The sequence below is a fragment of the Corythoichthys intestinalis genome, chromosome 8 (genome assembly GCF_030265065.1).
Source record: "Corythoichthys intestinalis isolate RoL2023-P3 chromosome 8, ASM3026506v1, whole genome shotgun sequence".
Lineage (NCBI taxonomy): Eukaryota > Metazoa > Chordata > Actinopteri > Syngnathiformes > Syngnathidae > Corythoichthys > Corythoichthys intestinalis.
Genome location: NC_080402.1, coordinates 12,773,854 through 12,787,910, shown reverse-complemented (window position 1 = coordinate 12,787,910; position 14,057 = coordinate 12,773,854). Strand labels below are relative to the sequence as shown.

Genomic DNA, 14,057 nt, shown 5'->3' with positions numbered 1-14,057 from the left:
TTATCTAAAATACTCCTAAATCGGCAGAATCTTGTCTTGAATCTTTCTTTAAATGATGAAATAGTTTTAAAACTTTGACAAAAGTAGACAGAAGGGAAATTATGGAATAACGTGAGCAATTTTACCAACTGTAACAGTTGATTCACAACATTAAATTGAATGTAGTTTAAAGCTGCTGATACAGAATGGGGACTGGAGTTTTTTATTTACTGTTATTTTTGTGTATTTGTTTACTGTTATATGTTAACTTGATCATGAAATAGTCGTTTGGTTTAGCCTGAGAGGATTTTGGAACAATTTTGGAACTAATGTACAAAACGTTAAAAAAAAACAAAAAATTAAAAAAACAAAGGGTTGTCGTTTTATAATCGAATCGGAGCCTCTGATAATATAAATATAATAAAATCATAATGTAATCGAATCGTTAGGTCCCCAAAGATTTCCAGCTCTAATTATGACTATTGTCTCTCTTTTGAAGTAAATATCACTCTAAATTCTTGCTGCGTGAAGGAGTTAGTATTGTCACTGTAATGTAAAAAAAAAAAATTCCACTCCAGACAAGCTTTGACTGAGAGTGACAGATAGCTCAAATAAACAACTGACTTATCACCGCATTTCCGCAAATGAAATCTTTAAAATAAACCACTTTCTTAATACAGTGAATGCACCTGTTGCATGACGTTTTGTTTAACTTTAATGAGGATGAAAAAGATATGCACGGGTGTGTCATTTTAATTGCCAACACTAATTATGACCCATTAAAAAAATAATGTTTTAAGAATGTACAAGTCGGTGTTGAAGGCAAGATATATAAGACATACACACCCCCACACACACAGTCTGAGGATTTGGCAGTTAGAAGGAAATACATGGTACGATCGCTCTGAAAATTTCAGAATTAAACAGCTCCACCTTTGTTAATGAAAACTATATTGAGGTAAGTGTGATTTTCCATTTTGCCTTTAAAAATATAGGTATAATAATATTTACATATTATATATGATATTTGTTGAAAGTTTCAACACGCTAGTTTTTTCAATTCTTTTTCTTACTGTTTATAGCACACCAGCTCATGCATTTTCACTCTTTTTTATTCATATGGAGCCACTGAATGAATTAAGTGCAGTGAGCTGGCATATTGTAGATTATATTTTCAAGAATTTGAGCAAAAGAAATGCCTATCAAGTAAGTTTCCTTTTTCCGAAAGTTTCATTTTTTCCAGGTCCCACCCCCCATCATCAACATAATGAGCAGCAAGTGGTCATTCCTGCTATCTGTGGGGCTGGTCCTCAGCCTCACAGGCCGAATGCAATGCTTCGAACCACTCTTTGCAAGTGGGTCCCTAACTCACAAGGACATCACCATAAGGGCAATTGTTCAAAAGACTGCCGAGGTATGCAGAGACATTGCTGCTGTAAATGGACAGGACTTCAGTCTGACAGTAAGAAAACATTTCAAACTTGTTCCTGTGAATATATGAGATTATGTAAGTATTTACTGGAAGTTAATTGAAAAAAAAAAAAAAAATTATACTCTTACAAATAAATAAGTGAACCATCACATTTAGTATTTTGGGCACCCCCTTTTGTTTTTTGTTTTACATTTTTATTTATTTCAAAATTTCCACACAAAAACACAACATTCCCCACCACCGAATAACACCAACACCAAACATAAAGAAAACTAGGCCTGCAAGCAGGACTGAACGGGCCCTCGCAATCTAGCGCAACTCGGACGTCACGCAACTCGGACAGTGTGCAGGTCAGGGTGGTGGCAGATCGTCCTCTCTAATCATCTCATTGGAACCTAACATGCTCGAAAGTCGCCTCTTTACATTCACACACCTAAGAGATAAAAATCCCTATTGGAAAGAGTACTACAAAAAAGGAGGCACTACTGAGCTGTGCAGCCAAGCCCTTATTCAAAACCAAAATGAATCTTCTAACTGGGCCAATTCGACCAAGTGTGCCAAATTCTGTGGCTCTATAAGCTGCCTGAGTCTCAGAATTTTTTTTTTCCTTTTAATGGCAAACAAAGGGTCGTCACGGCAACAGACAGAGACGTGAACATGGGCCGTGAAATAAGTATTACAAAAGGTTTTGAAACTACAATGACCAACCTGAAAAGAACTGGACATATATTAGAAAAAATGAGTGACTTTTATTGCCACTAGTTGGCGCTGTAGGGTTGATGCAAATGACCCCTACAGGACCCTTCAGACTATGACTCAACAAGCACGAGATGTTTAACGCAGATGTGTTATAGAAGTTATGACTGTTCAAAACTTGTGGTGAGACGAAATGGGTTCAGTCATTTTTACTTCTCCTGTTGGACCCTTCTGCTTCACCCAAACCTCAGTATTTTTCATCAGGCACCTGGACACATGTCTTAAGGCTCCCCCTCTTGCAGGTTTGAGGTGAATAGATTTTTTTCCTTTGAGGAGGAGCCCGTTTCGTAAAAAAAGGCATTTGCTGTTCCCACTAGGTGGCGCTAGGCCTAATGGGTAATATTTCAATGCACTCGTGTTAAGGGTGGGATCCTGCACATACATGCCAGATATGAAAAAGATTTAACGTTGTGTCAAGGAGCTATTAGTCATTTACTGAATTTGTCATTTGCCGAAAAAATGGCCGACTTTGGCACCACGGCCAGGTCAGACCCATGAATGAAAACGCACCATTTTGAAAATTTTAGATCTCCTATGTCTCCTGAATAGTCTAACCAATTTTGAAGATGATCCAACTAATTCCCTCTGTGACAAGGTCTCAAATGTGCACCCTGTTAATTGATAAAAATTTCACATTCGATCCAAAATACCCGATTTCCTGTTGGGTTTGGAATATGGGTTCAAGAGACTTTTTGGAGCAGTTTTGCACAAGGTATCGACTCCCCAAATTTCATCGCTCTACGTTAAAAAAACCTAATAGGAAACGCCTTTTTGAAAAATTCAAGGGGGCGCCACTGAGCCATTTTGTTAAATTTTTTTATAACGGTGCAAGATTATCGAAATCCACGCAAAGCTGCATGTATGTGCACAATTTGGTGAGTGTTCGTGCATGTTCAGCCCTCCAAATGTAAACTTTACTACAAATGGCTACAAATTTCACATTTGATCCAAAATAACCAATTTTTTGTTGAATTTGGAAAATGGGTGCAAGAGACTTTTTGGAGCAGTTTTGCATAAGGTATGGACTCCCCAAATTTCATTGCTCTACGTTGAAAAAACCCAATAGGAAAGGCCTTTTTTTAAACTCCTTTCTGTCACCACTAGTTGGCACTGTAGAGTTGATGCAAATGACCCCTACAACAGGGGTCCCCAACCTTTTTTGCACCACGGACCGGTGTTATTTGGGTCATTTTTTTCACAGACCGGTGTTCTGACAAATTTTGCAACCCATCAAAAATTGCAACGATGTGGTTCTGCGCATAACGTTAAACATAGCCGCAAAATGCGCAAATGCAGCGATTCCAAAGTAAACACAACACAAACTTTCTTGAAAGAAAGGAATATTAATTTACGTTTGATCATGGAAGGACTTGTAGAAAAGTTCTCCTCAGATTCATCCTGCCATGTAAGCTGCACACAACAGCTGCACACCGCGCTCACCATTGACGACTTCGCCTTGTCGTTAAACATTAATTAAGAAGCCCGCTTCACAAAGATACGATGTTGGAAATTGTAGCAAGGTTTTCAATGCTCTTGTCGCGATGTCAGGATATTCCAGAATGACTTTAATCCAGAACATCGGTAGAGTTGTTGTCTCAAATGTATTTTCAATAAGGTCGCCGTCATTTGCGATCTCTCTGTTTATTCACAAACGGGTCACGAATCCACTCCTTTGCAGTTCGTGGGTCTTCGAGGTTGTAGGCTCGTCAGGTGCCCTTTTCGCCGTAAAAATATCCTTTTCGCCATAAAAATATCTCCAAAGACGTCTGTTTTCCAGTTATCTTCGCTCGTGTGTGGGCTAATTATTTCCGGGAACAAATGTGCTGCGCCCGCGGCCTAGTAATACGTTATTATCAAGGACAAGCGCACATAGATATATTATATACACAAACAAGATGTACTACTAGCCGTCCAATCAATGGACTTCTATGACACCATTGTAATCTATCCCGTAGTATTATATCTAGAGTAGACAGAGATATTTGTGTGTTAAGCAGGGGCACAGGGTTAATTCGGCCAGAATGCGGTCGTTATTAAATTATTATTTCTGTGCGGCCCGGTAGCAAATGCGCCACGGACCGGTACCGGTCCGCGGCCCGGCAGATGGGGACCCCTGACCTACAAGACCCTTCAGGGTATGACTCTCAACAAGCACGGGAAGTTTGACGCAGATATGTTGTATATCTGCCGAGTTATGACTGTTCAAAGTCTTTTGCGAGGCAAATTGTTGACGGTCATTTTCACTTTCCTGTTTGGACCCCTCTGCTTCAGCGAAACCTAAATATTTTTCATCAGGCACCTGAACACAGGTCTTAAGGCTCCCCTGATGCAGGTTTGAGGTCAACAGATTTTTTTCCCTTGGAGGAGTAACCTGTCTCGTAAAAAAAGGCATTTCCTGTTCTCACTAGGAGGCGCTAGGCCTAATGGGTAATATTTCAATGCACTCGTGTTAAGGGTGGGATGCCGCACATACATGCCGGATATGAAAAAGATTGAACGTTGTGTCAAGGAGCTATTAGTCATTTACTGAATTTGCCATTTTGCCGAAAAAATGGCCGACTTTGGCACCAAGCCCAGGTCAGACCCGTGAATGAAAACGCACCATTTTAAAAACTTAAGATCTCACATGTCTCCTGAACAGTCTCACCAATTTTGAAGATGATCCAACAAACTCCCTTGGCGGAAAGGTCTCAAATGTGCACCGTCTAAATCGATAAAAATTTCATATTCAATCCAAAATAACCGATTTCCTGTTGGATTTGGAATATGGGTGCCAACACTTTTTTGGAGCGGTTTTGGACAAGGTATAGACTCCCCAAATTTCATCGCTCTACGCTGACAGACCCTAATGTTATAGGCCAATTTTAAAATTTCAAGGGGGCGCCACTGAGCCACTTTGTTACATTTTTTTGCAACGTTGCAGAATTATCGAAATTTACAATTTTCCGCACGTACAGTGGGAAGAACAAGTATTTGATACACTGCCAATGGGTTTTCCCATTGGCAGTGTATCAAATACTTGTTCTCCCCACTGAATGCGCAAATTTTGGTGACTTTTCGTGCATGTTCAGCCCTCCAAATTGGCCGTTTTCATTTGCCCTAAAAAATAGATAAATAAATAAATAAATAAATAAATGAAATAAATAATCCTTTGAAAAACAATAGGGCCTTCGCACGCCTAGTGCTCGGGCCCTAAATATAACCAATGAGCACCAAACGGGCCTGTGTTCCCCTCTATCACGATGAGCCAGAGATCCATATTACACCCCTTTTTCCCTGTAAGTCAGCCACTTACCCCAGTTTTTCCAAAACAAATATTCTTTTATCTTTAGCCTATATGTTAGCCGTTCCATGTCGAGTATTTCATCCACTAATTAGCAGCCATTGTTCATATGTTGAAGATTCAGTTCTTAACCAGTTCTTTGTTATGGCCTTTTTTGCAGCCACAAGGAGAATTTTCACAATATACTGCTCCTCTTTATGTATTACATCCTCTAAAAGTCCCAGATATAATACCTGACAGGTTTTGGGAATTGTGTATCTCAACATATCACAGAGAGCTGAGTGAACCTTCTCCCAGAATGAATGAATATTAATGCATGTCCAAAATATACTGTATGTGCGTGGTCTGGATTCAAGTTGTTGCATTGTCTCCAGCAAGACTGTTGGCTACTTGTTTGTTTATTTTTAATTTTAGGTGTGATGAAGTAGCGAATTAAGTTTTTCCAATTGAATTCCTTCCATTTAGGTGATTGTGATGTTGATAAATGTGACCGCCACATGTTGTTCCATTTCTCCTCTGGTATCAGTTCACCTAGCTCTCGTTCCCATTTCATTTTCACATATAGTGTTGACTCAGTTACAGAGTCTCTCAATATGGGATGTATAGTTGACACAGTTTTAGGGATAACATTCTCATAGGATCGTACCAGCATCTGTATTATAGGGTGTACTGCGTCCCCACCTATCTTAACATCCTTATTATAGTAATCGCGCATTTGCAGATATCTAAAAAAGTCTTGGTTAGTAAGATTGTTAGTATTTTTCAGTTCTTGGAAACTTTTTATTTCTCCCCTTTTAACCTCTTTACTTATAGTTGTAATTAGAGATGTCCCGATCGATCGGGTCAGATCACGTCATTTTCAAAGTATCGGAATCGGCAAAAAAATATCGGCCATGCCTTTTTTTTAATATACACTATATATATATATATATATATATATATATATATTTTAATTAAATCGTTTTCTCATTGTATTTAACGTTACAAACATAATATGTTACACTCATCCAGAGTCTTAAGTTTAGGCTTAAGGTAGGGTTATCAAATTTATCCCGATAACGGCGGTAATTAATTTTTTAAAAAATGTATCACGTTAAAATATTTAATGCAATTAATGCATGCGCTGCACAACCAACTCACGCATTGTCGCGCTCAATCTGTAATGGCGCCGTCTTACCTATATAGCGAGATAAAAGGCAGCGTAAAATGAGTAGAGTGAATTTTGGCAGCCTTTGGAGCCTTTTTTTAATTGGCTAAAGCCTTACAATCCCTCTCCCTATGATTAGAAATATCATGGGAAGCAATGTGGGGAAGCAAGGTAGCAATTGATCTTTTTCTTAACACCTTATGTTATTTCCCAACGCAGAGAAGATATATCAATGGCGTACCGTACGCAGGCTATTTTTAGACCGTGACGTCGCATCGTAAAACGGAAGTAAAGCCAAAGTGGGACATTATAGAACCGCCCTCGCATAGAAACAACGTAATTAGTGCTACTTTTCTCCGGTAATCTTTCAAAAATGAACATGCCGATCACGCATTGCTTTTTTGGAACCTGTAGAAACGACTCTAGACATTACGACACATGAGGATGTTTTCTTCATACGTTTCCGGAAACCAAAAACCCGGGAGGAAAAAATGTGAAGACCGAATCAACTTGCGCGGACTTTAACACCAGCTCGGCGAATCCATTCACGTTTCATATTCAGTAAACATTATGTTGGGTTGGCATGGTCTTTCAGAGGACAAAGAGGTAAGCCATTTTTATATTTTTAACTTTTTTTTTTTAGCTTAACGTGCCGTACTGCTTCTGTCTGTCAATGAATGACCTGAAAAGAATTGCATTGGTATCTGACTGCCACTGTTACCGTTTCTATCATATATTTATAAAACTTTAGTAAGGGGGAAGTGTAAATAAATTATAGGATTAAGATGTGTTATCAATGAAAAAATTTAAAGTGTTCGTTGGCTGTCACTGAGTAGCATTTGCGATCGCTACTCAAAGCTAACTAAATTACCCCCAAGAACGGTAAGAGACGTAGGACAACCAGAGGATATATAAGAAAGACAGGGCTGATGGTAAATGATAGCTTGTTGAAACAGGAGAATGTCATTGTCAGTGGCGTCGATAAAAAAGCTAAAGCTATGCTTAGGTCGGCTCGTTTTTTTTCGTCTTTTTCAGCCTTCGGCATTAAAGCCATCTCCTTAACTGAACATTTTTATGTTCTTCCACATCTTTGCCAGTCAATTTGGCACCAGGCACATTATTTTTGGAGAGAATTGGTAGATTTACCTCTGTAAACATCTCCTTTGTACACGATTTCCATTCATTTCCTATTAGGGACAAACGGTGGCTTGTCCCTACTTAGCAACAGTAGCTAATGTCATGAAAATTAATGAGCGGAAGTGACGTGTTGCTTGCGGTACGCCATTGGTAGCACTACGCACAGTCATGGTTCCACTTCCCATCATGCATTTGGGCATGGCTACAGTATCATTTACTGAAACCTCGACAAATACACTAGATGGCAATATTTAGTCACAATATACAAAGTCACTAGTCTTTCTATCCGTGGATCCCTCTCACAGAAAGAATGTTAATAATGTAAATGCCATCTTGAGGATTTATTGTCATAATAAACAAATACAGTACTTATGTACTGTATGTTGAAGGTATATATTCGTCTGAGTTCATTTTTTTCTTAATGCATTGCCAAAATGTATATGATCGGGAAAAATTATTGGGAATGATTGGAATTGAATCAGGAGCAAAAAAAAAAAAAGCAATCGGATCGGGATGGTCAGATACTCAAACTAAAACGATCGGGATCGGATCGGGAGCAAAAAAACATGATCGGAACAAACCTAGTTGTAATTCCTTTATCTGTCCATGTCTTAAACCCGTCATCTAATTTTCCAGGTATGAATTTATCATCGTATGATATCCATTTTAGTGGACCTATTTCTTTATCTATCTTTAAAAGTTTTACTACAGAGTACCATACGTCTATTGTAAAAGACACTACCACATTGCCAGCTCCATCCTCGATTTTTTAAAGTTAGGTTTTGGATTTGTCCAATTTGTGATTGTGACGGGTACTTCTGTGAAAAAACTTCTATATCCTTCCATTTTGCCGTATATCCCTCATTACACTAACAAATCAAATGTCTCAACTGTGCAGCTTGACAATAATGTTTCATGTTTGGAAGTGCCCACCCCACTTCGTCTTTACTTATTTGGAATGCAGTGTATCTTATTCGTGGCCGCTTCCCTTCCCATAAAAATCGAGATATGTACCTATCCCATTTAATGAATTGGTGTTTTGGAACATGAACAGGCAAGGACAAAAATAGAGTAGACGTTGCAAGATATTAATCTCTTCTTCTTTCCTTCTTTAGACCTTCTTTCCATGTCCTCTCTTATGGTCTTATCTATTTGTGGATAGTTACTTTCATATAATTTTGAAAAATCTTTAGTTATGTTTATACCTAAGTACTTAATTGGCACACCCTTTTGACATCAATAACGTCAACCAGACGCTTCCTGTAGCTGCAGGCCAGTCTGGCACATCGATCAGGACTAATCCTGGCCCATTCTTCTCTGCAAAACTGCTGTAGTTTAGTCGGATTCCCGGGATCTCTGGCATGAATCGCTGTCTTTAGGTCATGCCACACCATCTCAATGGGGTTGAAGTATTCTTGGCCACTCCAGAACGTGTATTTTGTTATTCTGAAACCATTCTGAAGTTGATTTACTTCAGTGTTTTGGATCATTGTCTTGTTGCAGCAGCCATCCTCTTTTTAGTTTCAACTGTCCAACAGACGATCTCAGGTTTTCCTGCAAAACATTTATAGTAGGCGGGGCAGCTTTAAACCACTTAACAGTGATTGGGCACACACCTGACTTAAAATATTTGGTATGTTTCAATTGCTCTTTAAGTCTCCTTAGGCAGAGGGTTCACTTACTTATTTTTCACCCTCTGTCATTGTTTGCATGCTATCCTCATTGAAATATGATAACCTATAAATATTTGGGTGGTTTTGTTAAAGCAGACACTGTATTTTCATCTGTGTGATTTTGGCAAAATCAGATGACATTTGATGGTGAGTTTATGCAGAAATGTGAGAAATTCCAAAAGGTTCAGATACTTTGTCATATCGCTGTATCCGTTTTGCTAAGTAAAAAAGATGGTTCTAATTATGATGGAAGGCAAACCAACACCAAAAGGAGGAATGTACTCGATGTTACCAAAAATATTTGTTCACACATCCATGGGTGTGTTTGAAAAATGATCACTTCAGAGCTGTATACAGTGGGGCAAATAAGTATTTAGTCAACCACTAATTGTGCAAGTTTCCCACTTGAAAATATTAGAGAGGCCTGTAATTGTCAACATGGGTAAACCTCAACCATGAGAGACAGAATGTGGAAAAAAAAACAACAGAAAATCACATTGTTTGATTTTTAAAGAACGTTTTTGCAAATCATGGTATATAAGTATTTGGTCAATACCAAAAGTTCATCTCACTACTTTGTTATATACCCTTTGTTGGCAATAATGGAGGCCAAACGTTTTCTGTAACTCTTCACAAGCTTTTTACACACTGTTGCTGGTATTTTGGCCCATTCCTCCGTGCAGATCTCTAGAGCAGTGATGTTTTGGTGCTGTCATTGGACAACACGGACTTTCAACTCCCCCCACAGATTTTCTATGGGGTTGAGATCTGGAGACTGGGTAGGCCACTCCAAGACTTTGAAATGCTTCTTACGAAACCACTCCTTTGTTGCCCTGGCTGTGTGTTTGGGCTCATTGTCATGCTGAAAGACCCAGCCACGTCTCATCTTCAATGCCCTTGCTGATGGAAGGAGATTTTCACTCAAAATCTCTCAATACATTCATTCTTTCCTTTACACAGATCAGTTGTCCTGGTCCCTTTGCAGAAAAACAGCCCCAAAGCATGTTTCCACCTCAATGCTTCACAGTGTGTATGGTGTTCTTCGGATGCAATTCAGTATTCTTTTTCCTCCAAACACGGGAACCCGTGTTTCTACCAAAAAGTTCTATTTTGGTTTCATCTGACCATAACACATTCTCCCAGTCCTCTTCTGGATCATCCAAATGCCCTCTAGCGAACCGCAGACGGGCCTGGACATGTACTGGCTCAGCAGGGGGACACGTCTGGTAGTGCAGGATTTGAGTCCCTGGCGGCGCATTGTGTTACTGATAGTAGCCTTTGTTACTGTGGTCCCAGCTCTCTGTAGGCCATTCACTAGGTCCCCCCGTGTGGTTCTGGGATTTTTGCTCAACGTTCTTGTTATCATTTTGACGCCACGGGGTGAGATCTTCCATGGAGCCCCAGATTGAGGGAGATTATCAGTGGTCTTGTATGTCTTCCATTTTCTAATAATTGCTCCCACAGTTGATTTCTTTACACCAAGCGTTTTACCTATTGCAGATTCAGTCGTCCCAGCTTGGTGCAGGTCTACAATTTTGTCTCTGTTGTCCTTCGACAGCTCTTTGGTCTTGGCCATAGTGGAGTTTGGAGTGTGACTGACTGAGGTTGTGGACAGGTGTCGTTTATACCGATAATGAGTTAAAACTCTACTCTATCCATACAGCATATGGGAAGACTCTCTAAATTACCAATATAACTCATTATATAATTCAAATAAGGTGGCTTAAAAGTTGGTAGGGACAATTTAAGCATCCTGAAAAGTTGGTAGTGTTACAGTATGTCCCTGCCGTCCCTATGAAAACCTACACCCTATGAAACCCATAAAATCAGCCGCACCCAAGCGCCAGCAGAGGGCGACAAAACACCAAAAAACACAAGTAACAAGTGGAAATGACACTTTGCTGTCATTTTAATCTGTTTGAGCGGGGGATGTGCGTTAAATGCGTCAAATATTTTAACGTGATTAATTTAAAAAAATTAATTACCGCCCGTTAACGCGATAATTTTGACAGGCCTAATTTTAGTCTTTAGTCATCTAAAAAAAAATGTCTCCGTCTCGTTTTTGTTGACGAAAAGAGAACCAGAAACACACAAACAGAACCTTTTAACCCTACTATGCAGGCTAACTACAAATAAAAGTCATACATTGTGAACGTGTGACGGAAACTATTGCACATTTTTGTCTCATTCTCGTCTCATCAGACTAAAACAAGCATCTGTATCATTATGTTTTATTTTTCAAAAACACATCTTTAGCTCGTTATCGTCTCGTCATTGTCATGAAAAAAGTGTTCGTTGACAAAATACTTTCGTTATTGTTGTCGTTGACAAAAACAACACTGATTTTACGTACATAGGCCGAATGTGCTGCTAGTCTTTTAGCCACTGTGGCGCCGCCTTATCACCGCAAAGAGCTTTTTATGTTGAAAATTCTTGTGAATAAATGCTTAAAGCCCAGAATTCTTAATAGATATGGATGCAAAACAGTCTCGATTCTTGGTTAAAAGCAAAAAAAAACCTTGCAGTTAGCATTTATTTTACTTAAATATTGCCAACTATGACGCCAAGGCTGTAGCGGCTAATTTCTCCCATTGATTTTTTTCACGTTTCAAAATGCATGCATGGTACGAAAAATATAATAATTACCTTGAATCCCCGAACAAATCACTCCTGAGACAATCCTTACTTGTTTGTATGCGGTACAGCTTTTGTACTTTTTCAACCTAAATCCGGCGTTAGATCGCTACGTGCGTGTGTTTGAGAATAACTCCTCTTGATGCTCGGGTTGGGCAGGCCCCCCACGCGATGGCGTGGCGCAGTGTCTGAGATGCTGCGTGTGGGCAGGCCCCTTACGCGATGGCGTGGCGCAGTGTCTGAGATGCTGTGTGTGGGCAGGCCCCTTACGCGAAGGCGTGGCACAGTGTCTGAGGGTTGTGACCCGTCAATATAATTATGACGTCTATGGAGTGTGTTCAATTTGAAAGGGGAGGGGGGGTATTGCAGTTTGATGGAAAGTCTCATTAAAAGTAACTACCATTTATTCTGTTTTTTTTTTTTTTTCAGATTGATGACAGTCTAACCATTGAACAAGTACTCGAGGCATGCTTCTCCAGTTCCTCGTTACTGTCCAGTTTCCAGTTCAATTCAGCCATTGCTGAAATTTTCTTAGCTAATGCTTTCGTGGATAGACGTTTGTTCGGTAACGTGCACCATTTTGATGATGAGGCCTTCCAAGGAGGACGAGACATAATAACACGAGGTACAACACGTCTTACCACAGATTGAAATGACTTCAGTGGAAATGTAAAAAAATGTACTTTATGTACTCCATTGGCGGTACTGTACATGCATTCTAGTTGTTCAGCAAACGATCATTCCTCCCTTTTCGGCACTGGAGGCAGCAGTCCCCCTCACCGTTGGTTTGAACTGAGATTATTTTGTTTCTCCAGCCCAAAAAGTGTTATATTCCATTCACACCACAGTTGCTGAATCTTTGGAAAGGAAAAATAAATCATTAACACTTCTATCGCTGTATTATGTCTCCTTGCAAGCTCGCCAAGTATGTTTTGTTATTGCATTTAGCCATTTTGAATGAGAAACCTTATTGAAATGACGTCACAGTCTAAAGCAGGATTGACAGAATTGGGTACTTTTTTAAAACTAAATTTTACTGGGGTCGTAGAGAATTTTGGAATGCATTTGGCTACTAGTAAGAAGGTAACGTATTTGATTTCTACCTCATTCAAAGAAAAAAAAACTTTGGCATAACCTTTAAAAAAGAAAGAGAAAGTTTCACCCGTATATAATTTATTCTTTCACTCATTCAACCGACAAGGTGTGGCTGATGTGAAGGACAATGTGAGAAGGGAAAACTTCGACATAGCGCGTTTCATCCTTGGAATGACACTTCACACACTGCAGGTGAGTGTAATCTTGTTGGTATTTGTGAATACTGATGTGGTGAGATGAAATGAAACCAACAATTAATGTATGGTGGTGTGCGTAATGTGACATTGTATATTTCAAGGCTTTCTACAGCCACAGCAACTGGGTGGAGTTGGGCAACCTGGCTCCTTACAGTGTTTTGATAAGACCTGACCAACCCCTTGACAACCTGGCAGGTAGAATACTGGTCTTGTTCATTCATTGGCAAAATTTCCACTGCAGTATAATTGCTTTGTTAGAATAGCAGTTTTACCACCAGATAACCATACTGTATAATGTTATTAAAAATGTCCAGACGAAATGCCTCTATACTGTACTTTTGTATCACCTACCAGCAGAAATTCCTACATTTCTGTCTATTCAAAACAGTATTTGAACAATATCTTACATTTAGTGTGCGTTACCGTATTTTGGGGACTATAAGACGCACCTTAGTGGAAGCCACACCTGCTTCGACTAATATACGTCGGACTCGATTTCTACGACGCCGGAGTCTCGTCTGCCATTTTGTCTGAAGTTTTTGTTTTGTTTTGTTTTTTTTGTCGCATGAACAGTACCTTATTGTACCTCTCAGTATCTTATTTTTTAAATTTACTTTATTAATATGACGTGTTCTGTCAACACTAAACGTGAAGTTATTCAGCTTGACAGCAAATAAGGCAATTGTGTTTTTTGAAGCTTTTTACTTCCTTCACTTTTGAAAAT

At 39.3% G+C, this 14,057-nt stretch overlaps 1 protein-coding gene across 1 annotated transcript in view; it reads left to right on the top strand.

Annotated features, from left to right (window-relative positions):
* Positions 1 to 461: 461 nt before the first annotated feature.
* Positions 462 to 14,057, top strand: part of LOC130920298 (von Willebrand factor A domain-containing protein 7-like) — a 47,375-nt gene continuing 33,779 nt past the window's right edge. The window contains exons 1-4 of the mRNA XM_057843398.1: positions 462 to 1,441; positions 12,471 to 12,666; positions 13,243 to 13,328; positions 13,435 to 13,528. Coding sequence (XP_057699381.1) covers positions 1,247 to 1,441; positions 12,471 to 12,666; positions 13,243 to 13,328; positions 13,435 to 13,528 — 571 coding nt within the window. The 5' untranslated portion in view covers positions 462 to 1,246. The remainder of the gene's footprint in view (positions 1,442 to 12,470; positions 12,667 to 13,242; positions 13,329 to 13,434; positions 13,529 to 14,057) is intronic.